Source organism: Heptranchias perlo, chromosome 15 (assembly GCF_035084215.1).
Source record: "Heptranchias perlo isolate sHepPer1 chromosome 15, sHepPer1.hap1, whole genome shotgun sequence".
Taxonomy (NCBI): Eukaryota; Metazoa; Chordata; class Chondrichthyes; order Hexanchiformes; family Hexanchidae; genus Heptranchias; species Heptranchias perlo.
In genome coordinates, this window is record NC_090339.1 from 25,418,182 (window position 1) to 25,444,097 (window position 25,916).

The 25,916-nt window shown below is 41.8% G+C and overlaps 1 protein-coding gene across 2 annotated transcripts in view; it reads right to left on the reverse strand.

Annotated features, from left to right (window-relative positions):
• The window catches only part of sytl4 (synaptotagmin-like 4), an 85,661-nt gene that overhangs the window by 23,227 nt on the left and 36,518 nt on the right, over positions 1 to 25,916 (reverse strand). For both annotated transcript variants that reach the window (XM_067996929.1, XM_067996930.1), the window contains 11 exons: positions 22,280 to 22,398; positions 21,928 to 22,144; positions 19,467 to 19,682; positions 16,990 to 17,099; positions 16,678 to 16,798; positions 14,944 to 15,072; positions 12,535 to 12,679; positions 9,995 to 10,091; positions 8,682 to 8,785; positions 2,692 to 2,790; positions 834 to 1,012 (listed from right to left, as the gene is read on the reverse strand). In XM_067996929.1, the coding sequence (XP_067853030.1) occupies positions 834 to 1,012; positions 2,692 to 2,790; positions 8,682 to 8,785; positions 9,995 to 10,091; positions 12,535 to 12,679; positions 14,944 to 15,072; positions 16,678 to 16,798; positions 16,990 to 17,099; positions 19,467 to 19,682; positions 21,928 to 22,046 (1,319 nt within the window). In that variant the 5' untranslated portion in view covers positions 22,047 to 22,144; positions 22,280 to 22,398. The remainder of the gene's footprint in view (positions 1 to 833; positions 1,013 to 2,691; positions 2,791 to 8,681; positions 8,786 to 9,994; positions 10,092 to 12,534; positions 12,680 to 14,943; positions 15,073 to 16,677; positions 16,799 to 16,989; positions 17,100 to 19,466; positions 19,683 to 21,927; positions 22,145 to 22,279; positions 22,399 to 25,916) is intronic.

Sequence of the window (25,916 nt, forward strand, 5' to 3'; positions counted from 1 at the left end):
TCAACTCAATGAAATGAGCCCTCCTTCAGTTTAATATTTTCACACCTGAATGTTCTTTGTCCTTTTCCATAACTATTCTAAACCTGATGATATTATGATCAATGTTCCCCAAATGCTGCCACACTGAAACATGCTCCACTTGTCCCTCTTCATTCCCCAGAACTAGATCCAAACACTGCTTCCTTCCTTGTTGGGCTGGAAATATACTGATCATGAATGTTCTCTTGCACACATTTCAGGAATTCCTCCCCCTCTTTGCCCTTTACACTGTTACTATCCCAGTCTATATTAGGATAATTGAAGTCCCCCATTATTACTACTCTATAGTTCTTGCACCTTTCTGCAATTTGTCTGAAAATTTGCTCCTCTATCTCCTTCCCACTGGTGGCCTATAGTATACACCCAGTAGCGTAATAGCTCCTCCATTGATCCTTAATTCTAACCAAATAGATTCTGTCTTTGACCCCCTCAAGTACACCATCCCTTTCCAGTGCTGTAATAGTCTCTTCGATCAATACTGCTACCCCCTCCTTTTTTTTTAAAGATGTTCTGACTATAATTCCAGCATCCAATATATGTACTAACTTGCAAGCAAACAGCCCATAAATAGTGAAAAACTACCAAAATTCACTGAATATTTCCAATTGAATATGGTATCCACTTATCTCCAGCCTACTGGGAAATTATTATTCCAACAAAGCTTTAATGACAAACCTTTCAAACTGACCAATGACCTGCATCATGCTGTCAAATTCACATGAGTTATATTTACTTCAATACACAGAGTATCTTTGGGAATATTTGGCATTCCATAAACACACACAAACACTTACGGGTTTGACCTCCTCTTGTTCTCATCTCCATAAGCCAGGTTACGACACTCCTTCACATGTATATTAAGTGCTTGTTTCTTTTGGTCATAGCTCAGAAAGAAGATGATCTCCCCAGTGACTACGACATTGCCATAGTCACCTGCCTCACTGTAGATGCTAGCCATGCTGCCTATTGTACTCTGAAATAAAAGTGCTGTAATATTAGTATGAAAGTAAATTAAATAACAAAAAAAACTACAGATCCCAGTTTGTTAAATTTACCTCATGCGATTTATAATATAATTTATGTAATCTTCATATAATTAAAATAGCCTATACTATTTCTGAGAGGCTTTGAACTTTTTTTTCTTCAGGTAAGGGATTGGGGGAAGATTTTATCCTCATCAAAGTGAGGGATGTCAGGACTGGGAAATCTTTTTCCACTTTCAATATCCAGTATCACTATAAAGTACACCTCGATCAGATATCACAGGTTAGATGTAGACCTTCCTCTGCACAGTCCCATTATCAGGTATAAATAGCATAGATTAAATGTACAGAAAAGATCTCCTAACACTATCCCTATTTGTTTGGGTATAGATAGTGCTGTCAACATCAGGGAAATATTAGAGAAGTGACATTTATGATCAGAGTGACATGGGTAGCAAATCTGTTTAACCACATGGAGCTGTGTTTAGAAGAGATACATCACAAGAGGTTAAATTTTATACCGAAATGAGTGATTGTTACTCTTAATGAGTGAAAATTGGCTGGCCTGGGTAGAAGGATATATAAGTCAGGCAACTAATGGGAACAGGGTCATGTTAGAATTGTATCTTGATAATTTCTCTAAACAATAATATTTCTCTTCTCCCCTGATGGTCAGCGAATTTATCCCGTGAGTAGCTGAGCCATACAGACCATGGAGATCCCAGGGTTCAAACTTCAATCTGTACTGAATTAGCTAATGTCAGTTTTTGGGGCAACAATAAGCACACTACGATTACTGCCCTATCATTATCAAGGGGAAAATTGGCAGAATTTCCGTTCCTGACAGCTACCCAGTGACCCCTGCTGGAGATGCATGTGCATGAATGATTTGTGAAGACTGTATCAAATTTGCCAGCATCAAGACTTGTACTTGAATAATGACCACTTAAGTGAGTTATTGGAGTCTGACTGGCACTCTTTGGAACCATACCCCAATGAGGAGTCAATGCTTTCTGGAGAGGCGGGGAACAAAGGAAATAAACATTTCTCCCCAGAGTGAACCACTCAATAAAATGTCAAAAAACTGGAGTGACCTTGCCAGGCACATGTAATGTTTTTGCCAATAGGAATCAAACAGCAACTTTGAAGAATAGCTTCACTTGGTTTTCCCACTCCACTAAGTCCCCAACCTCAGCTACTGTGTTGAGGAGAAACAATGAACACTGCTCATAGGAGAAGTGAAAAGAAATCAAATGGTGTAATTCCCAGAGCTGCTGTTGACTGCCTCATGGCTGCTGGATTAGGGTATTGGTGGAGGCCGAGCCGCACATTGGCCACTTGACCTCTCAGTCATAGTATGTGCACAGCTTGAGAAGGAAAGAACACAAAATTCGAAATTTCATGAGAATTTATCACGCTATGCCACATGGAGTGCGCTCCTGCACCACTAAAATCAGCCTGTACCAATAACAAATTGTAAGCCCTGTAGTGGAACATCTTGGTAAAGCCTCTATGCTCTCAGTGGCACTACGGACTATATTTTCTGCCCATTTTGACTATGAAAGGGCAATAAATTTAGCCCTATATCTGTTTCTGTGCACACAGCACATGCATGAGCAATTTTTGTATATGGAGATTCATAATTTCAATATTTTATTGAGTCACTTACAACAGAATTGCCACTCTTGAGGCTGTGGCGAGCGTTTGTCAGCCGGTGTATTGTCACCAATTTATCAATGTCCTCCTCGTCCTCCTCTTCCTCCTCATCCTGTCAAAACACAGAGATTACAACTGATTATTTACTGCTGTAACGTTACCAGAAGTTAAACACCTGTGGATAATTTGCCTCTGTAACACTGTACAGGTAATTGTTCAAACTATGACTAGTTTATTTCTCATTCCAATTTTATTTACAAAAAATCATGTTTGTTTCCATCCTGACCTTGGAAAATCTAAAGACTCTGCTAATATTATTCGGCAACCAGACACTCAAAAGTGCTCCTAAGCATAAGAACATAAGAAATAGGAACAGGAGTAGGCCATATGGCCCCTCGAGCCTGCTCCGCCAAAGAATAAGATTATGGATGATCTTCAACTTCATCTCCACTTTCCCACCTGATCCCATATCCCTCGTTTCCCTTAGAGTCCAAAAATCTATTGATCTCACCCTTGAATATACTCAACGACTCAGTATCCACAGCCCTCTGGGGTAGAGAATTCCAAAGATTCACAACCCTCTGAGTGAAGAAATTTCTCCTCATCTCAGTCCTAAATGGCCGACGCCTTATCCTGAGACTATGCCTGCTAATTCTAGACTCTCCAGCCCAGGGACACAGCCTCTCAGCATCTACCCTGTCAAGCCCTCTCAGAATCTTACATGTTTCAATGAGATCACCTCTCATTCTTCTAAACTCCAGCGAGTATAGGCCCATTCTACTCAATCTCTCCTCATAGGACAACCCTCTCATCCCAGGAATCAATCTAGTGAATCTTTGTTGAAACGCCTCTAAGGCGAGTATATCCTTCCTTAGGTAAGGAGACCAAAACTGTACACAGTACTCCAGATGTGATCTCACCAAAGTCCTGTACAATTACAGCAAGACTTCCTTACTCTTGTACTCCAACCCCCTTGCAATAAAGGCCAACATACCATTTGCCTTCCTAATTGCTTGCTGAACCTGCATGTTAACTTTCTGTGTTTCGTATACAAGGGCACCCAAATCTCTCTGAACACCAACATTTGATAGTTTCTCACCATTTAAAAAATATTCTGTTTTTCTGTTCTTCCTACCAAAGTGAATAACCTCACATTTCCCCACATTATACTCCACCTGCCACCTTCTTGCCCATTCACTTAACCTGTCTATATTCTTTTGCAGACTCTTTGCGTCCTCCTCACTGCTTACTTTCCCAACTAGTTTGTATCGTCAGCAAACTTGGATACATTACATTTGCTCCCTTCATCTAAGTCATTAACATAAATTGTAAATAGCTGAGGCCCAAGCACTGATCCTTGTGGCACCCCACTAGTTACAGTCTGCCAACCTGAAAATGACCCGTTTATTCCCATTCTCTGTTTTCTGTCCATTAACCAATCCTCTGTCCATGCCAATATATTACCCCCAAGCCCATGAGCCCTTATCTTGCTTAACAACCTTTTGTGTGGCACCTTATCAAATGCTTCTTAAAAATCCAAATATACTACATCCACTGGTTCCCCTTTATCTACCTTGCTAGTTACATCCTCAAAAACTCTAATAAATTTGTCAAACGTGATTTCCCTTTCATAAAACTATGTTGACTTTGCCTAATCATATTATGATTTTCTAGGTGCCCCGTTACCACGTTCTTAATAATGGATTCCAGCATTTTCCCAACTACTGGTGTCAGGCGAACTGGCCTGTAGTTCCCTGTTTTCTCTCTCCCTCCTTTCTTGAATAGCGGGGTTACATTTGCTACCTTCCAATCCACTGGGACTGTTCTAGAATCTAGGGAATTTTGGAAGATCACAACCAATGCATTCACTATCACTGCAGCCACTTCTTTTAGAACCCTAGGATGTAGGCCATCAGGTTTAGGGGATTTGTCGGCTTTTAGTCCCATTAATTTCTTCAGTACTTTTTTTTAACTATTATTAATTACTTTAAGTTCCTCACTCTCATTAGACCCTTGGTTCCCCACTATTTCTGGTATGTTTTTTGCATCTTCTACTGTGAAGACAGATACAAAATATCTGTTTAACGTCTCTGCCATTTCCTTATTCCCCATTATAATTTCTCCTGTCTCAGCCTCTAAGGGATCCACGTTTACTTTCACTACTCTCTTCCTTTTTACATACTTGTAGAAGCTCTTACAATCTGTTTTTATATTTCTTGCTAGTTTACTTTCATATTCTATTTTGTCCCTCTATCAATTTTTTGGTCATCCTCGGACTTACTACTCTTCTTGGCAACATTATAAGCCTCTTCTTTTAACCTAACACTATCCTTAACTTCTTTAGTTAGCCATGGAAGGATCACTTTTACCGTGGAGTTTTTATTCCTCAATGGAATGTTTGAGAATCATGAAATATTTCTTTAAATGTTAACCATTGCTTATCAACCATCGTATCTTTTAATCTAATTTCCCAAACAACCTTAGCTAACTCGCCCTTCATACCTATGTAATTGGCTTTGTTTAAGCTTAAGACTCTAGTTTCGGACTTAAGTACGTCACTCTCGAACTCAACGTGAAATTCTATCATATTATGATCACTCTGCCGCAGAGGATCCCTTACTATGAGATTATTAATTAACCCTGTCTCATTACACAAGACATGATCTAAAATAGCCTCTTCCAAGGTAGGTTCCACAACATATTGTTCTAGGAAACTGTCTCGAATGCATTCCATGAACTCCTCCTCTAAACTACTTTTGCCAATTTTATTTGCCCAGTCTATATGAAGATTACAATCCCCCACGATTATTGCATTACCTTTGTTACAAGCTCCTCATTTCTTGATTAATACTCTGTCCAGCAGTATAATCTACCCTCATCAGTGATTTCTGCCCCTTGTTATTTTTTATCTCCACCCGTACTGATTCTACTTCCTGATCTTCCTAGCCAAGATCCTTTCTCACTACTGTCTTTATGTCTTCCTTCATTATCAGGGCTACGCCCCTCCTTTTCCATTTTGTCTGTCTCTAGCAGCCCTGGAGTACCGCTCCCTCCCCTTAAGAAAGTAACTGGCAACAAGCTTGGTTTCTTCCTTGGAGTAACACATCTAATTAAAGCAATTCAGCATGTGGAATTGCTGGCGTGAACCCTTCTTCCACTGCTCTGTGAACTATTATGCCAACACACTATGATATGGTGCAACTAAAGATTTTATGGCTTCAGCATTACTTACTTTCTGTTGACTTATTCATAGGAGAGTGGTTTAATGAACACACCCTATCCTGATGTTCTATCGAAGTGTCGATGAAGGTTTCAGAAAACTCTATGTTCATACTCAGACACTGGCCGTGAGTTTTTCATTTACATAGGAGCAGGAATAAGCTATTCAGCCCCTTGGGCCTGTTCCTGCATTTAATCAGATCATGGCTTATCTGTATCTCACTCCAAATTACCCATCTTTGATCCATATCCCTTGCTACCCTCACCTAACAAAAATCTATCGATCTCAGTTTTGAAAATTTCAATTGACCCAGCATCCACAGCCTTTTGGGGGAGAGGGTTCCAGATTTCTACCACCCTTTGCGTGAAAAAGTGTTTCCTGATTTCACTCCTGAATGACCTAGCCCTAATTTTAAGATTGTGCCCCCTTGTTCTGGGTTCTCCCACTAGAGGAAATTGTTTCTCTGTATCTATCCTATCGAATCCCTTTATCATTTTAAACACCACAGTTAAATCAGCCTTCAACCTTCTAAACTCAAGGGAGTACAAGCTGATTTTATGCAACCTCATAATTTAACCCTTTAAGCCCTGGTATCATTCTGGTGAATCTGTGTTGTACCCCTTCCAAGGTCAATATATCTTTCCTGAGGTGCGGTGTCCAAAACTGAACACAGTACTCCAGATGGGGCCTGACCAAGGCTCTGTATCGCAGAAGTATAACTTTCTCCCCTTTATATTCCAGCCCTCGAGATAAAAGCCAACATTCCATTAGCCTTTTTGATTACTTTTTGTACCTGTGCACTAGCTTTTAGTGATTTGTGTACATGGACACCCAAATCTCATTCTTCCGCCACAGTTCCTAGTCTCTTGCCATTAAGATAATATTCTGATTTGTTTTTCTTGGATCCAAAGTGGATGACCATGCACTTTCCCATAATGAACTCCATCTGCCACAGTTTTGCCCACTCACATGATCTGTCTATGTCCCTTTGTAACTTCCTGCTCCCATCTACACAACTTACTGTGCCTCCTATCGTAGTGTCATCTGCAAACTTGGATATACAATTCTCTAGTCTTTCATCCGTCATTTATAAATATAGTGAAAAGCTGAGGCCCCAGTACATATCCCTGGGGAACACCATTTGTCACATCCCACCAATCAGAGTACCATTCCCTTTATCCCTACTCTCTGTCTCCTACCACCACCCCCCCTCCAAATCAAATACCAACCAATGTCACAAAGTTACCTCCAATTCCATGCACTTTTATTTTTGCTGATAATCTCTTCCTGTACTGTGAAAACGGATACAACGTATTCATTTAAGAAGTTTGCCATTTCCTTATTGTTCATTTATCATCTCACTTGCATCTGTCTTTAATGGGCCCATATTTCCCTTTACTATGCTCTCTTAATATATTTATCAAAACTTTTGCTGTTAGCTTTGATATCCCTTGCAAGTCTGTTTTTATATTCTTCTTCTGCACCTCTTATTACTTCCTTTGTATCCCTATGTTGCTTTTATGGCTCTACCGGTCTGCTGGATTTCCACTTTTTCTTGCATTTGTGTAAGCCTTTTCTTTTAGCTAGATTCTGTCTCTTATCTCTAGATTTTGTTGACCGTGGTTGCTTAACTGTACAGGTGAAGCTTTTGCCTTTTAGGGGTATGTACTGGTTTTGCTTTGTATTGCATCGAATGCTTCTTTGAATACTTCCCATTGTTTGTCTGTAGGTTTAACCTTTAACAGTTCAGCCCAGTTTACTGTGGTCAATTTATTTCTCATCCCTTCGACGTTTGCCTTATTCAACTATAAAACATTCGCAAGATGTTCCCTTGCAGCACGTGACTTTCGGTGCATACACTTTAATGGGCAGAAAATCGCAGGCTTGAGAGAACAAACGCAGAAAACTTGGGCCTACATTTCAGCCACTTTAGTACATCAGCCAAGAGGCCATACTTCTTTGGCACACTGGGTTTGGCACAGCATGTAGATGCTTGTGGCATTTCTCACAGCAATATTACCAAGTGCAGGCATGTTGTGAGGACTGTGAAAGATATACAGTCTACTAAGCCATTTCTTGAAGCTATCGATGATTAGGGTCTTGGAAGTCTTTTGCCCAGAGAGGGTTTAACAACAAAACAACTTATGTTTATATAACAACCTCATGCAACAAGAAGTCTCTAAGTGCTTACAAAGGGGAGCGGTGGACAGAAAATAGAGGAGGAGAGACTCAAGGCCTGGATAAAAAGTTAGGCTTTTAAGAGGGTTTTGAAGGCAGGGGAAAAGGTAGCAAGGCAAAGTGGTTTGGGAAAAGGCAGCAGAGATGTTATGGCTGAAAGACTGGCTTCCGATTGTGGCGTAGAGGGAGCAAGAAACAAGTAGAAAACCAGAGACAGAGGAACGGAGCATATACCCAGAGAAGATATCCAGGTAGGGTACAGCATGGTAACGGAAGCATTTGAGAATGAGGACAGGGATCCTGAAATCAGTTTGTGGGGCAAAGGGACCTTGTGTAGCATGACAAGGCTGGGGAAGGGGATGACTTTATGTAGGAGAGGACTTGGGCTACAAAGTTCTGGATAAACAAGTTTTGAAGGGTGGACAAGACTGGTGAAGAGAGCATTTAATAACTTGATTCTTAAGGTGATAAAGAGGATTTCAGCAATGGTGGAGGAGAGGTAGAGGTGTAAGTGGGCAATGTTCTGAAAGTGTAAGCTGGTGATCAGTGGACTGGATGCGGGGTATAAAGCTCATACATAAAAATACACGTACAGATACACTGACCTGTTCCACATTGAGACCTGGAACTGACCGACTACGGTCTCCCATGGAATCACCTTTGTTTGTAGAATCTGATATGCGAAGATCCAACACTGATTTACTGTAATCTAACAATTATAATATAAAATAATTATTTAAAGAGCACAGATTGGGATAATGCTGCACCAACACAATAACACCTAGTGATGCCTCTGCCCATCCTAATTTTATGGAGTATGAATGGGGTCATACTGAATTTTGCCTGAGTCACTGGCCAAACAGCCCATGCGCTAGACCAAAAGTAGGCAAATCACAGCCCATATACCAGAAACACCACCTACAAATGCAGTCCATGTACCAGATACAGCTATGTATGAGATTACCTGGACAAATACAAAAGTCTTATTGCTTCACAGTGGAGACAGAGATGAACAAGCAACCCGGGAACCACAACTGCTTCTGAATGGCATTCTGTGGCCAGTTAATAGAGAGTGCTGATGCACAAAACAAGGGGAAATCCCATTTGAAGGGATGAGATTGGCAACTCATCATCTGGAGGATAACGCAATGTGAATGTCAACTGAAGCCAGGATATTGGCTTGGGTTCTCGCCTCTGGTGCAGCACACAAATGTAGCCTACTCCTTTCAGAGTTGTGATTTTTTTATTTTGAGAGTGAGACTCCCTCTTTTTAAGATTCTCTCCCCCCTTTCCCATTTTCTGCTTCCTGACATGAAGGTGCTGACTGATGCTCGAGTGTGGTTCCATAGGCAACGACTGCCATCTAATACCTTATCTAAGTGTCCATTCTTAATGAGTGCCTGTCAGCAGGCAGTTCAATCATGGGGGAGATTCACAGCCAAGCCTGGTCCTTTCCTAACCTGTTGACCAAAGGGTCTTTCCAGTAGGGGCCAGTGGATATCAATCAGGAGCAGGATCCTTGGCTGCTTTTCCTCCTTGGCCAAGGGATGCAGAGACCAAAAGTAGTGCCCCCACCAAGAGCAGCTAATTCAGCATTGGTGAGAGATTGAGCATGATACCTCAAGGTAATTTTATCTCCTTTCCCTTCCTTGGTCTCTCTGTGCCACACATTATCTGTTGCTGTGGTGGCCAAGTAATCTGCTTCTCGGCATCTGCCAGACTTTCTCTGAAACTGATGTACTTAAGTAGGTGCGCAAATGTGGCATGGAATGAGCTTTCTTCCTTCTGGAGAAGCTTCTGGCCTCTTCCCTGTGGTTCACCTGAGATCAGGACAGTGGGGCATGGAACATTTTCAATGTGCTTTAAGTATACTTTTGATTGAATTAGACTCAAGAAGCGTAGATGAGCCAAGCCTTACCTGTGGGCTTCAGGATGCTTTTTGCATTCTTTTTAAACATGCTCTCTGAAGCATTTTCATCCACTGAAACTCTGCCGTGTTTTTTTGACCGTATTTCCTGTAAAGGAAAAAAGGTTAAAACATTCAATAAATTTTAGAACTAGATCCGAGTATTTTGTGTTTTTATGGTTAGTTTATTTTTCCTATCCCGTACAGTATCACCATCATGTGAAATTATACCACATAATGACTGATTTGTTGAGAAAGTATCCAATGGTCATATACAATCCACCTTCTCATGGACTCTATCTATGCATTTAATCTTCTGAAGGAGATATCTAGCATAAATACTCTTAGATTCATAAAAGTAATGGAACAGTACCCCAGAATATTTCTTCATTACCCACTATTTAACTGTAGCCTGCTGCTCTCCACAAACATGACATCAGTGCAGGAACCATTATGTCTTTTGGAGTATTTGGGCACTCAGTCCATACAGAAGGACTCATAATGTGGCCCACCTTCTCCTCACCTCTGAGCTTGCTGCATTATTTACCTGTGGACTTTAAATCACAGGAAGCTCAACTGTGGGATTCAGCACTTTTCCTTCACCACTTGCTTTCCAGGGAGAAATAGCAAAAAATGCTATTTGGAAGCAGGACTATCCCTTTTCCATTGTTCCAAGGTAAAGCATGTTAGGACATTTCTGATTGTGGCCTTCAACAAAAATTCAGAGAATAACCCTGCTACATATCTATCCTTGTGATCTTCAATTTGTTCCCAATCATATTTATCCAGCTGTTCTTTGAAGGAGTTAATCGACACGACTGACTCAGCCCCAGGACATTGCTGCAGGAGTTCCTCAGGGCAGTGTCCGAGGCCCAATCATCGTCAGCTGCTTCATCAATGACCTTCCCTCCATCATAAGGTCAGAAATGGGGATGTTTGCTGATGATTGCACAGTGTTCAGTTCCATTCACAACCCCTCAGAAAATGAAGCAGTCCCTGCCTGAATGCAGCAAGACCTGGACAACATCCAGGCTTGGGCTGATAAGTGGCAAGTAACATTTGCGCCAGACAAGTGCCAGGCAATGACCATCTCCAACAAGAGAGAATCTAACCTCCTCCCCATGACATTCAATGGCATTACCATCGCCGAATCTCCCATCATCAACATCCTGGGGGTCATCATTGACCAGAAACTTAACTGGACCAGCCATATAAATACTGTGGCTACAAGAGCAGGTCAGAGGCTGGATATTCTGCGGCGAGTGACTCACCTCCTGACTCCCCAAAGCCTTTCCACCATCTACAAGGCACAAGTCAGGAGTGTGATGGAATACTCTCCACTTGCCTGGATGAGTGCAGCTCCAATAACACTCAAGAAACTCAACACCATCCAGGAAAAAGCAGCCTGCTTGATTGGCACCCCATCTACCACCCTAAACATTCACTCCCTTCACCACCGGCGCACCGTGGCTGCAGTGTGTACCATCCACAGGATGCACTTAGCAACTTGCCAAGGCTTTTTCAACAGCATCTCCCAAACCTGCGACCTCTACCACCTAGAAGAACAAGGGCAGCAGGCACATGGGAACAACACCACCTTCACCTTCCCCTCCAAGTCACACACCATCCCAACTTGGAAATATATCGCCGTTCCTTCGTCATCGCTGGGTCAAAATCCTGGAACTCCCTACCTAACAGCATTGTGGGAGAACCTTCACCACATGGACTGCAGCGGTTCAAGAAGCCGGCTCACCACCACCTTCTCAAGAGCAATTAGGGATGGGCAATAAATGCTGGCCTTGCCAGCGACGCCCACATCCCCTGAACAAATTTTTAAAAACATTTTCCTGAGAGTTTGTTCTCCATTTGCACTATTCTGTGTGGAAAAAAATCCTCCTATCTTGATTGAGGATTTTCATTTTGAAGCTATGTACTGTAGTTTTGTGCTCCAAGACCAAGTAGCCAGCTTATATCTGAGCCTCTCAGCATTTTAAAGACCTAGATTATTTATCAATAATTTGAACAGGACAGCGCCAGAACAGATCCCTGCATAACTCAAACTACCTAATTTGTCATTAATTCCATGTGCTTTCATTTTTATAAGTTAAACTTTCTGCAAATCCAAATATCATTCATTGGATTGTCAACAACCAATTTAGTTACCTTCTCAAAGTACTCCATTAGATTTGTAAAGCATGACCTATTGCTCTTAAATCTTAAAACTACTCCTTCTGAGCTCTGCACTCTTTATATGGACATTGATACCATCTCTTAATGTTTGAGAGTAGTTTTTTTGAAACTCCTAATATTAGGGTAACCGCTCTAAAATTTGTGGGCGGGCACCAGAAAAAAAAATCATGAAAGCTTCTGGATTGTTGTGAAAACCTAACTTGTTCACTAAGGTGGTCAGTTTATGTGGTTGGCTCTTAATGTATTCTGAATTGGCCACTCAGCTGTAAAAAACTGGGAACGAGCAATAAATGCGGCCTTGCCAGCTTTGCTCACATGCTAAGAATAAGTAAAACACAAACTAGGAGTGTGTATTGCCATACATTATCAGAGTCAGACTGCGTGTTGGTTTTGTTGGCGGTAGATGACCTCAATATGGCTGGAAGAGTCATGCTGCCTGTGTTCATGGGTTTGGAAATGGGACGGTCATTCATGTTACCAGCACTGCTTTCTGTTAAGGAACTCCGCCTGAAAAATATAGAAACAGGAAAGTCACAAAGTTTGCTGGAGCTTCACTGATACATAGGGGGTGAATTTCCTCAGGGGTACTCCTGCTTAACCACCATAACTTTGGTGGAAGTACTGCAGAAGCCCTGGAAAAATTGCACAAATGCCGTTTACACCATTTTTCTGGGGTTTCCACGGCTTTTTTGATGAACTTATGGCAGACTAGGGGAGAACCCCCGGAGAAATTCACCCCCATAATACATAAACAAATGAAGCAGCAACATTTTTGACAGAATACTCAGAACCCACGATGGTCTTACCATGACGTAGTTATGGGAACAATACTTCTCATCACAGTATTCTTTTAAACACATCATACACATGGTGACTGGACTTTTGTCCGAGGTCTGTGCAGTATTTCTGAGTTTTGGTGCCAAAACATACTCCAGCACAATTTGGGTTCATTTTCTGAACTGTGGCTTAATTTAGTGAAAGGAATTCTTAATGATAAGGTCACTACATGGCCTCACTCTTCAAAAAAAACTTGTAATGTTCAGTCACAGACCCATAGAATGGACATATCTGTTGATTACAATGTTTATCAAATGGGTGAACTCCAGCAAGCAGCACACAAACAGTGGAATTACAAGAGGTTTACTCAATCTGGCCCACCTGTTGGATAAATATTGTACATAGCAGGTGCCTTATGTGACATGATTTCTGTTTGCACCAATATTACTTATAATGTGCAGCTCACCATTCTATTGCAGAGGTTGGCCCCAAGAATTACTAATTGTCACTAAACTAAATTTATCGTTTGCATGCATCAGTGTCTCAGGGTCCTGCTGTCAGACAGAAAGAGGGATTGGCTCCCCTGATGATTCAGTTGATAAAGATGGTGTGTAACTGAGCCAGGAAGCTCCCAGGTTTGATTCCTGGTACTGAGCTAATTGATCTCAGCTTGGCTGTAGGATTAGCACAAAAGGCCTCAGTGCCTCTGGACCAGGGAAGAGAAAATTCAGCCAGGTTTCCCACTCCTGATTGCAATCCGGTGATCCCTGGCAGGAAGTGCATGGGTGTGGATGCCAGGCGAGCACAAGATCAGGCTTGGCTATGATGCTTCTGTTGAATAGCCTGCCAACACCCACTGTCCAAGCTCGCATGTGAATAGCCACTCACAGGGTGACCATAAAAATGGACCCCAGTGTGACTCAATAGCCTAGATTTTCCAGTTGGTGTTATTGTGACACTGGCATTAACCCATTCATTTTAAACACAGTAGCCCTAAGCGTTTCTCAAATTATCTTATCCTCCATTTGGCTGTGATTCCTACATTAGAAACTATACATTGTTACAGAGCTTCTGGAGGTGGCACTGAGTTCCTCCAGTGCTTGAAGCAGTATGGTCATAGTCGTTATAACTGACACCTTTCTTTGCATGTCTATATTCAACACCGAAACAGAAATACCTTCACTTATACTAAACCACAAATAAGATGCTGAATTTACATTTGCAATGGTATGAATGGTGACATCGGTGCCTTCTCTGCTCTAAATATGCAGATAAAAACTAGTTTAGTATCCTGGCTTATTATTTAAAGCAAATTTTTAAAATTCAGTGCATATAAATTCTGAATAATCTCATATTCAATATTTTTAGTGAATACTACAATAAAATTGATTTGGTTTCTTAGACCTTCTATGATAAATGGCATTCATTTTTAAGTTTTTAGGGTGCACAATAATAAAAGACAAGTATATTGTGTTAGATATGGGCCCAACAGGACCTTGAAGAGGGATGAAGGCTCAGTAACATGACACACCTACATGAGGAGCATAACCAAATTATCCTGAAGGTAGCACTAATGCAATTCTCCAGAGATTGGTACAATATGGGATCTCGCCTACAATCCTCCATGTGCTGAGTAACCACTATCAGCCATGCTGCTGCAGAGGGGAGCTAAATGAAGGCCTAGCACTTCCCCAGAGAGAGGGAGCATCACCTGAGATTGCTGGTACACAGCACTATGAATCTGGTTTCACAGCAGCACCGTCAAAGGCCTAGGAGTATCGCCTGCTCATCCCTTCAGATGGTAAGGCTGCATGGTATAAGAAGATTCAAAAAAGGTGAAGTAGAGAAAGAGAGGCTAAACACAGGCACATGACAAAAAGCTCAACGATTATTTCAATGACCAGAAACATAAATAAATGGTCTGATTCACATTAATGTCCAAATTTCCATTTGATCACAGGAATTTTGGACTGTATCAGCCACAGATCTCTCACCTGGAATTGTTGGGTGTGTTGCGCTTAGAGGCAGATTGCGAGTCGCTTTTGTAGCTGCTGACACTCACACGTCCAGTGGACTCTGTGTCGCTTGGCTGCTCAGGAGCATCTTGGGATTCAGACAGGATGCTACCAAACCAAAAATCACGGGCACAAGGATTAGTTATTATTTGCTGGTATTTCAGAGAAACACCATTGGTCCACATTACTAATATCATTTTAATGATATGGTACAAAGTTAGAAGAATGTTTCATAGATTAAAACCACCTCCAATATGTAGCCTATTGATTTGCTTATAGTTCCCAATAATCAGATTAATTCCATCTATGCAGTGTTAAAGATCCAGAAGCTTCCTTTTGTTTATAAGCAACCATAAAAAAAATCACAAGAGCCCAACATGATCATGGCCAAAGATCAACATCACTGCAAGTAAGTCCTTGCCTTACAGTATGGGGGTTGAGGTTAGAAAGAGTTCAATGGTACAGGAAACACTTCAAGCACCCAGCACATGACACTGGGCTTTTAAATTCAAGCTTTAGTACAAAAGTTCATGGGTTAGATTTTCCTGCTCCTGCACATGGCTGAAAATTGGACGAGAAGGATTGCACACCCATAATGAAGTCTACCTGATTTTTACACCAGTTATGGGCATACAATCTTCTCCATCTGATTTACCTGCATGTGATGCACCCAAGAGATCCAATATGCTCAGGTGCAGGAACATGTCCCCATATATCCTCAATGCCCACAGCCACCAATTTTTTCACATTGCAAAGGCTGAATTACAACATCTTGATGATCTCTATGCCTTCAAGAAGGAAATTAAAATTTTGCTTCTTTCAATTATTTAAATACTTCGGGGCAAAAATTTCATGGGGGTTCTACCGGAGTTACAGAGCGAGACAATGGAACCCCTGTGGAATTTCAACCCTACAGCTTCTTCACATCTTTTACGTCTAACCAACAACTACCACCTCTTCTCATTGATGGCTCCATCCTTAGTCCTGCTTCGTCTACTCAAATTCTTGGCCTCACTATCCCTTCTGACCTCATGGAACTCCCACATCTCCACAATGGCTAGGAATACTTTCAAGAAATTTTGCCTCCTGCTTTGAAACAAATGCTTTTTTTTCCCCCTCAACAACCTTTTGCTCTCCATAAAGCTGAAGACTGTCCAAGGCTTCAATACTACTCCCACTTCTGGGGAGCCTCTTCTAGTACCTCCCTTACACTCAAACAAGATGCAAGAAAATAGTTCTCTTACTTCTCTCTATCAACTTCTCTTTCTCCACTGCAAGTTTTCTGGTATTTCTCAATTTTTCCTTTGTTCCTTCCAAGCTCCAAACACATTGTTTTATATGCTCATCCTCTTTCCTTCTGTATTAGAATGAAGACTCGTTGTTTAATTGCCAAATCCAGTTGATTTTTTTCTAGGATTTCAAAACTATAGATTCCCTACCTTCATCAGTCTTTCCATCCTCCTACAATCTTCGGATTTAAAAAAAACCCTAATCCTAATCACTGGTTCCCAATTTACCTCATCTGCTCGTTTTCTATTTTTAATCTTGCTGGTGTCCTGCATTATAACCTTTGCCCATTCACTTTGGTTTCTTAACAACAAAAAGAAACAAAATAATTAAACTAAAATATAAAATATACAGATCAATGGCAGAAAAACTAAAATAATGTTATAAAAATAAATCTCAACTGTGGTGCTACGTGATCAGACTCACCTAGAAACCCTGCTTCCATCTTGAGATGTCTTCCGCCTCGCCTTTGCAGCAGCACTTGCTTTTGCCTCATTGGCCAGTGCCTTCTGTAGCAATGCCTGGCCTGCTGTTTCTCGCTTATTTACTGCACAGTAAGAGAAAAGTTGGAAGGTATTTATGTGGTAGAGAATGGAAAACCCAATGTAATCACTGCGTATAGAATGAAAAACACCCTTTCCTCAGCAGTATTATCCTTTACCTCAGTGAGTATATGTAAGCACACGCATACCAGGCACATGTAGTGTTACTGAAACTATGCAGATCTCTGGTACTTACAGGCATATTTCCTCTTCAATGATGCTCTGATTATATCGCTACCAAAATCATGGCTGTGTCGTTTTGCTCGGTATTCAAAGAACCAATCTCCAGTCTGTTTCTTTAGCTTTCTGGTGAAGAACATAGGATTATAGTAACAGAGTGGAATTCCACTTTCTTGGTCTTTTAACTATGAAGGTTTGTGGTGAAGATTTAATCTGGGCTGCAAATAATTCTTACTGGTATTGGAATAATCTCCAACATCAGTTCTCTATTTCAGCTCCAAAATTTACTTTCTCTAAGGTATGACATGCTTAGATCGTGCTGACTTTGGGCAATCCAATTAAATCTCTTCCCACAGCTTTGCTTAAAATGGCTGCAGGATGCAATGCTAGTGGCTCGCAATCAGTTATGTCAATAATGAGAATCATTAGAATCAACTGAAAGACACAGGCACGGCATTCAAAAGTCACAGTGAGGAAGATGGATTCTGCAAGCTTTTAGAAGTGCCCTTGGATTGTTCTTCTAGGAGAGAGGCTTCCTCAGTCAACAGAATGCAACAAAGTCAACCAGCACCCTATCCTTCAATGCCTTTTGGATTAGGAGTAAGTGAATGATCGCATGAAGGAAATTCATCGGGACAGAAGGACCATCCAGGATCAATATATTTCAAGCAAGCCGAGACATAGATCTCCTTCCTTATCCTACCACTTGTCAAAGATGCATAGATTCATTATCAATGGTGAGGAGATCTTCCATCTTAGTGTCTACATTTTTGGACTAATTTTATGAATGCACGTTCCTGACAAGGGTATGCACACTCCCCATGATTTCCCAGCAAACGTTCCCAGTAGCTAAGGCTTCCTGCTAGAAGTGTGATTTCATAAAAATCGGCCCTCAAATGTCCATCATGTACCAACACTAGGGCTTTGACAAAGAACCCTGGATCTTGTGTCTGAATTTCTTCATGCATCTCACTATCATGAACCTTCTCTGTTAAGCAGAAAAGAATGCCCCTGAAGTTTTAGTGTCAGTCAGGTTAACCTGAGTTTCATCTTGTTGATTTTCCAGCATTTTTGGTACAAGATGTTTGTAACCTATTTTTGATCAAAGAACTCTTCCAATGTCAATGCACCGTTACCTCTGGAGTCCCCCAAGGATCCATCCTTGGCCCCCTCCTATTTCTCATCTACATGCTGCCCCTCGGTGACATCATCCGAAAACACAACATCAGATTCCACATGTACGCTGACGACACCCAGCTCTACCTCACAACCACCTCTCTCGACCCCTCCATTGTCTCTCATTTGTCACATTGCTTGTCCGCCATCCAGTACTGGATGAGCAAAAATTTCCTCCAACTAAATATTGGGAAGGCCGAAGCCTTTGTCTTTGGTCCCCGCCACAACCTCCGTTCACTAGCCACTGACTCTATCCCTCTTCCTGGCCACTGTCTGAGGCTGAAGCAGACCGTTTGCAACCTTGGCGTCCTATTTGACCCCGAGATGAGTTTCCGACCACATATTAGCTCCATCACCAAGACCGCCTACTTCCACCTCTGTAATATCGCCCGTCTCCACCCCTGCCTCAGCTCATCTGCTGCTGAAACCCTTGTCCATGCTTTTGTTACCTCCAGACTGGACTATACTAATGGTTTCCTGGTTGGCCTCCCATCTTCCACCCTCCATAAACTTGAGTTCATGCAAAACTCTGCTGCCTATATCCTAACTCGCACCAAGTCCCGTTCTCCCATCACCCCTGTGCTTGCTGATCTACATTGGCTCCCGGTCCGGGAACACCTTGATTTTAAAATTCTCATCCTTGATTTCAAATCCCTCCATGGCTTGCCCCTCCCTATCTCTAACCTCCTCCAGCCCTACAACCTTCCGAGATTTCTGTGCTCCTCCAATTCTTGCCTCTTGCATATCCCCGATTTTAATCACTCCACCATTGGCAGCCGTGCCTTCAGCTGCCTAGGCCCTAAACTCCGGAATTCCCTCCCTAAACCTCTCCATCTCTCTACCACTCTCTCTTCCTTTAAGATGCTCCTTAAAACCTACCTCTTTGACCAAGCTTTTGGTCATCTGACCTAATACCTCCTTATGTGGCTTGGTGTGAAATTTTGTTTGATAACACTCCTGTGAAACACCTTGGGATGTTGAAGGCACTATATAAATGCAAGTTGTTGTTGTTGTTGTTGTCGTCTAATTAGAAAAATACTCTTTGATGTTTTTAGAAAAACAACTAACACAATGTGAACCTGCCATCTCAGGTCTTCTTTCTTATAGGCTTCTCTTTTGGCATACTCTGGAATCTCATGTATCCAGGAATGGCTCCATTCGTTGCAGTGATCCCTGACTGAGGTCCAGCATGGAGCTGATCCAGTGTCACTCAACCCCAGTGAAACACATTACGAGGCTGGTCTGCTGTATGCAAAAAGTACCTCCCCCAGGCTTTTCTTCCTTCAAACAAAATACAGAAGTAAAAGTCACACTCACGACTCCTTGATGCATACGTTGCATTTCCATCTTCCATCTACACCTCCAATCCCACATTCCTTGCATACCAGGTGGTTACACTGCTTGCACACATTTCCACTCTTGACAATGCGGCCCAGTGTCTGCTGGCATCGTGCACAAGTCTTTACACTGTAGTCCTGACTGCCACGTTTTGCTCCCTTACGCCGAATTTCCAGCAGTTCGTTCTTCAACTTTCTTAAAAAAATAAAGGAGAAGCCAAGACACTGTGTGATTATGGAACATCGTCCAGCACAAACCCTAATCTGCATCCATTGAATAGAATTAGAATTGCACTGACAGATGACATCAATTATATTATTAGCTCCTATTAAGGACAACAGCTGCACCAACTTAATTGCACCTTTTAAAAAATAAATTGTTCTCAGAATGTGAATCATACACAGAAGGCTGTATTTACTGTCCATCCCTAGTTGCCCTTAGGAGGTGGTGATGAGCCTTCTTGAACTACTGCAATCCTCATTAATAGAACCACAGTACTGAAGCAGAATGGAATGGTAGGTGGGGCTGTCAAATCTCTGGAGGGAGGTACTGAACAGAGGCCACTTATTTTTCACAGAGCAGGAAGGGCAAAAATCATAGATACCTCATACACGCCTTCTGATGGCACCCTTAACAACAGTATCATCTAAGTCAGAGGTTCCCAAATTGGGGGGGGGGGGGAATATCTGATATAGAGGGTGGTGGGCATGAGAAGGACAGGCTGGCTGAGAAGGAGAGCAACTGATGCAGCCAGAGGTGATACACTGAAAGTCTGAATTTCTTTAAATTTTAAAGTTTAAGCTTAAATTCAAATTCTAACAGGACTAGACAGACTAGATGCAGGGAGGATGTTCCCAATGGCTGGGGAGTCCAGAACCAGGGGTCACAGTCTCAGGATACGGGGTATGCCATTTAGAACCGAGATGAGGAGAAATTTCTTCACTCAGAGGGTGGTGAACCTGTGGAATTCTCTACCACAGAAGGCAGTGGAGGCCAAGTCATTAGATGTATTCAAGAAGGAGATAGATATATTTCTTAATGCTAAAGGGATCAAGGGATATGGGGAAAAAGTGGGAACAGGGTACTGAGTTAGACGATCAGCCATGATCATTTTGAATGGCGGAGCAGGCCGAAGGGCCGAATGGCCTACCCTTGCTCCTATTTTCTATGTTATCTATGTAAAAACTATACACCGATGCAGCCTTGCAAGGGGCAATCTCAGCACAGGATTGGATGCTTGAAATCCCACTGATTTCTAAAAGTGGAAGTTTGACCAATCAGAGCTGCTTCTGGTGCACGGTAATCAGTTATTGTGTGTCAGAAGCAGCTCTGATTGGCTCAGCTTTGCACAAAATTCAACAAATATTTTCCTGAATGAGAGTTAAATGAATTGCAGGATTTCACCTGGGTTTCAATATCCATTTTCAGCGGATTTCATAGCAAAAGCCAAGATTGGCCTGAGTCTAAAAGAGAATTTCATCGACGGCGCTGGTGACTCTGTTTTGAGAGACAATTTTAAAATCACTCCTCTTAATTCAAAAAGAGTTCCCTGAGTTTGTCCCAAAGAGCCGTTGAAATACATGTCCACTTTGACCCAACGTATCTGTGTCAAATAGGATTTTCTTTATTTATTTTACATCATAAACAAATATGGAAGCAGCTTTAATTTAGAGACTGATTTGCGTATGAACCTCTCCTGGTTTGATGAATAAACAGGCTCATCCTACTCACTAACGTAAGGGTGAGTCATCAAGTGTTCCTTTATGTTCAAGTTTAATCAGCTGTATAGTACTGGCACTGTGCTTTCTGTCTTAAGCAGTATGTTATATTAGTTGAGAGTATAAATCCTCTTGTCCCGTTCAAAAATATGGGGGTGGTGAAGTTGGTCTTCGCCAGTAGGGTGAAACAGGCTCATAGCGGTTTGGTAGCCCATTTTACACCGCGCCCAATTTTTAATCGTGCGCAATGTAAAACAGGCTGCCAATTCATTACTGCTCATTCACACTACTGGTGAAGACTAATTTCACCCCCCTGTTTCTTAAAAAGAGGGATATGCGCATGGGGCGTGAATCTCCAAGGACAGGCTCAGCAAAAACAGTTTGGGAACATCTGATCTAAGTACAAGGAGCAAGTAACTATGTATCATTGCTCCTGCTGCCTGGCTTTACATCTACAATTCACTCTTATATTTACGGGAAAAAAGCGTACTTCTTGCCATAAAAGCATTTGTTTATTATAAAAGTGTTATTAAGGGCGATATCTGAAATTATCTGTCAGTCTTTGCTTCTGACTACCCTTGTGGTTTAAAACTGCTGGTTGGAGATTGCCTGGGAGCAGAGATTTTGTGCGTATTGCCCCCTGATGTGGCATCATGAATGGAGGGATTTAGAAACAATCACAATCAGTAATTGTATTCCAACACCTTCTCTCCTCTCATTACCTTATTCGCTTTTCCTCAGCTGCCCGCACCTCCTCATCTCGGAGGAGAACTCCCATGATTACTTCCTTCTCTTTATCTGTCAGGAATGACAAGTTAATCATCTCCATCCGTTTTGACATAATATCGTAATCACCAAAGGGTTGACTTCTGTACAAACTGCAACAACTTCTTTCTTATAAAGTGTGCGCAAAAGCAGGAGATTTCAGAATGTTCAATGCTGAAACAGAGAGTTAGACAATGAATTTAAAGCCTTGATATTGAAGAAAAATTGATTTTATTGAAAGGGGAAAAAAAAAAATCAAAATTTGTAGACAACGCTGGCTTTTCACTAACCACAATGGTTTTGACTGACCTCTGCGTTAAGTCTTTAACTCATGAGACTGTCCAGTCTGACAATGCGTTTGCTGCCCATCCATTTAACAGAGTTACCAGTCCAGCTGCAACCTTTTAAACATTTCACCAAAGGAGATCCTAGAAGAGAAACAAATCCAGAACTATTACAATTGCAGAATGGAACAAATCCATACATGCTGCTGGCTGTGTAATCCTAGTAATACTAACCCATGTCGATTGCTGCAATATGCTATGCTCAAGGCTGAGAACAGCAATGCTGTCCTACCTAACATAGTTTCAAGTCTGTCAAATTGAAGGTAGGACCTAACCTAAGGTACAGTAATGCTAAAGTCATACAGATGGCACCTTGTCCAAACCTTAATATTTTTCTGGTAGGGACCATAACATCATAAGTAAAGGCGGTTAAATTGACTCATCAATAAACGTGGCTAACCTGTAAACCAATGTCTGAAGTCAGCAGTGGTTTCTGCATGATAGACAACACATCTCTGAAGCATTTGAGTAAATCCTCAATTCCTTGGACACTTGGATTCTTAAAGTTCTAGATCTGTCATTCAGAATGTTTTTGGAAAAACCTTGAACAAAGTGAACTGTGCTTGTCTGGGCTGATGCTTTGTACAACAGCTGCTTTACAAACACTTTGAAGTATTGAACTTGCAAAATATGCTTGCTGTCAGTTACTTTGCTAGTGATGAACTGTGCGCATATTGGGATCTTACTGAGTCACAGTTATCACATTTACCCCACCTCTCACCCCCAGTCAGATATCCATATACATTCAAGTTCAGCATTGCCATTTAAATTATACTCAAACTATTTTTGCCGGCAGCAATTAGCAAGTACAAGGACAACATTAACAAGAAAAGGAACGGCCTTGACCCACCCACCGGCCTAAATACCTCAATCGTTCCTCTTGTTAAATACCTTCCTCTAAAGCCAACACTAGAACATGATAAATATGTTTGAACAGTAAGGCCATACCTGTGACAAAATGAAGAAAAGACGACAGCTGGCACCACCTCTTACAAACACCTTTTTGTCTGTTTATTTTACACATAATACTCAAACCAGTAGGTGCCAAGATCAGAGCTCAGTACCTAGTATTGGGTACGCTATCTCCTGAACAAATCCACGTACCTGATGATGTTGGGATTGAAACAGATTTACCAACACAACGTAACAACAATACTTCATTGCGAAAAATTTTTTTAAAAAAGAGGCCAATTTGTAAGGGTTTTCCAATGGGTCACATAAGACTGGTGCCTTTGTTTATTTGTACAGAATTGTTGTCGATCAGGGAGCAGCTGATTCCTAATCTCCAACCCGTATCCAGGTAGTGACAACACTGCTTTGGTGCAGAGTACACAGAGTCAGCCTGAGAACAGCTGACTCCCAGTCTCCAATCAGTACCTAGGCAGTAAAAAGGCTTTTTTGATATAATGTACAACCTGGCAGGGGTAACTATTTTTGCAATTTTATGGTCAAACCAGGGCCATAGGATTCACCATCAAAACTGGGTCAACAGTTATTCGTAAGGGTGTAGTGAAGAGTATAATCAGGTATAGGGCATATATCCACTTTAGATTTTTGTTGACAAGTTTATGCTTACGTCTGGGGAGCTAGAAACAGGGGCATCGCCATCTACCAACTGCCAGGGCTCCCAGAATCAGTTTCCATCTGCCACCTACCTGAAACCTGTCTGGGCTTTCAGAGTCAGTTCTGTCCCTACCCAAGTCCCAAATGTAGTTCCTATTTAAACCTGTTTCTGACATAATAAAAGTGGAAATGATTGAAACTGCCCACATTATATAACCATATTCAATCATATCTGCCCTTACTATAGCAGTAACAGGATTCGATAGGAGCCATGGTGGCAATGGGCAGCACTGACTCTGGGAACTATTTGAGACTCGGTTAGTGACGGACAAGGGCTGACTCTGGGAGCAAGAGGACGACTCAGGTAGAGGGTGGGCAGAGAGAGAGGAGAAAACCCAGGAGCAGCACTGGGTGGGACACAGTGCCAGCATGCGGAGGGAAAGTGGGGAGGGACACTCTGCCGTTATGGGTGGACAGGCATAAAATAAGAGTGCCAGCTTGGATGGGAGGGGAGAAGCAAAAGAGTCCATGATGTACATTATATCCACTTCTAAAATTGTCAATACACCATTGTTTAGTCTCCAACATGTATAAATTCAAGTAACATGTAATGAACATAAAACACAAGCTCAGGAAGGATTCAAGCTATGTTGCATCAAATACTTCATTAGCAGGCTGCAAAGATTATATGTGACAGTCAGTAAGGTGGAATCTGGACAGTCTAGTTATGCAACACAACTAGGCATGCTAATTATAAAGGTATGAACATGCAGGCAGAACTATGACCATGCCAGTCAAAACACAAAAGAAGCCGATCAGATATTAAAAATTATTTCCAAGAAAGTAAAGGGGAGAGAGAGAGAGAGAGAGAGAGAGAAAGAGAAAAGAGACATACATAGAAAGAGGTACAATGAGAGGCAAGCAGTCAGACAATCAAACGAACAGAATCAGACAAAGCGCTGAATTGCGCTCCTCTGCGGACGTCAGATACTGGCCCACAAGAGGCACCTTGCTTCATGACCTGGCTATATGGGAGTACAGGGAATGTTTCTGCTTCTTACACCCACATACTGTGCCATTAGAACCCTGCAGTCAAGACAGACCTTTGTACAGTTTTAGAGACTGGCAATATTTCACAAAATTGAAACAAAAAAAATATTTTGTTTTTGACTCTCATCAGTGTTATCAGGTTGACATTAATCATGGTGTATTTCAGTTCATGGCCTTGTGACTAGAGAATACAGGAAGTGTTGCTGTGACCCACAATGTGTTATGTAGCCAAGATCAAAGGTGCAATTGTCACCTCAATGGATAGTTTTTGGGTGGGGTGAAAACTTTTACAAGGATGGTATGCTGCTCACCACAGCAAGTTTTTGCTGTAGTAGACACAACAACCGCATCAGTGTTCCAGGCATGTCCCAGAGTGCACATTGGGATATTCTGGATACCAGGCCATGATTTTCCAAAAAAAAAGTAAAATATCCTGGCCAATGTTTGTCACTGTGCAAACATTTTTTTGTTAATCTCCTAACTTTCCTCACTTCCTCTCCTGAAAGTTGTGACTCACAGTGAGATGCAATCCCACATGTACCAGCTGTACTCTGGGAACCTCACCCAAGTGGCCATTGTTTATTTTGAGCCTAGGCAGTAAATGTCAGCAGGCTATTCAACTGAGGTGGGGACAGGGGAGGAGGAATCTACGGCCAAGCCTGGTGCCATTGTTTTCTGCCAACCACATGCTTGCAATCAGAACTTTTCCCTCTCTTAGCCCTCAGTGCCACAGCTGAGATCTGCTAACCCTGCACAAACCAGGGATCAAACCTATGGCTTTCCTGGTATGGGTCAGTAGCGCACTAAGCAATGCATTCACTCATGGGGCCATCAGGGAATACAATGCAATCATTTTCAATTCTGCTTTTATATAGATGTCAATATAGTGCTCAATATAAGATCCTGTACCATCTCCTGAGGGTATAGGAGCTTGCCATACCTACCAGTCTATCCTACATTGTTGCGGGGGGGGGGGGGGGGCGTTGGGA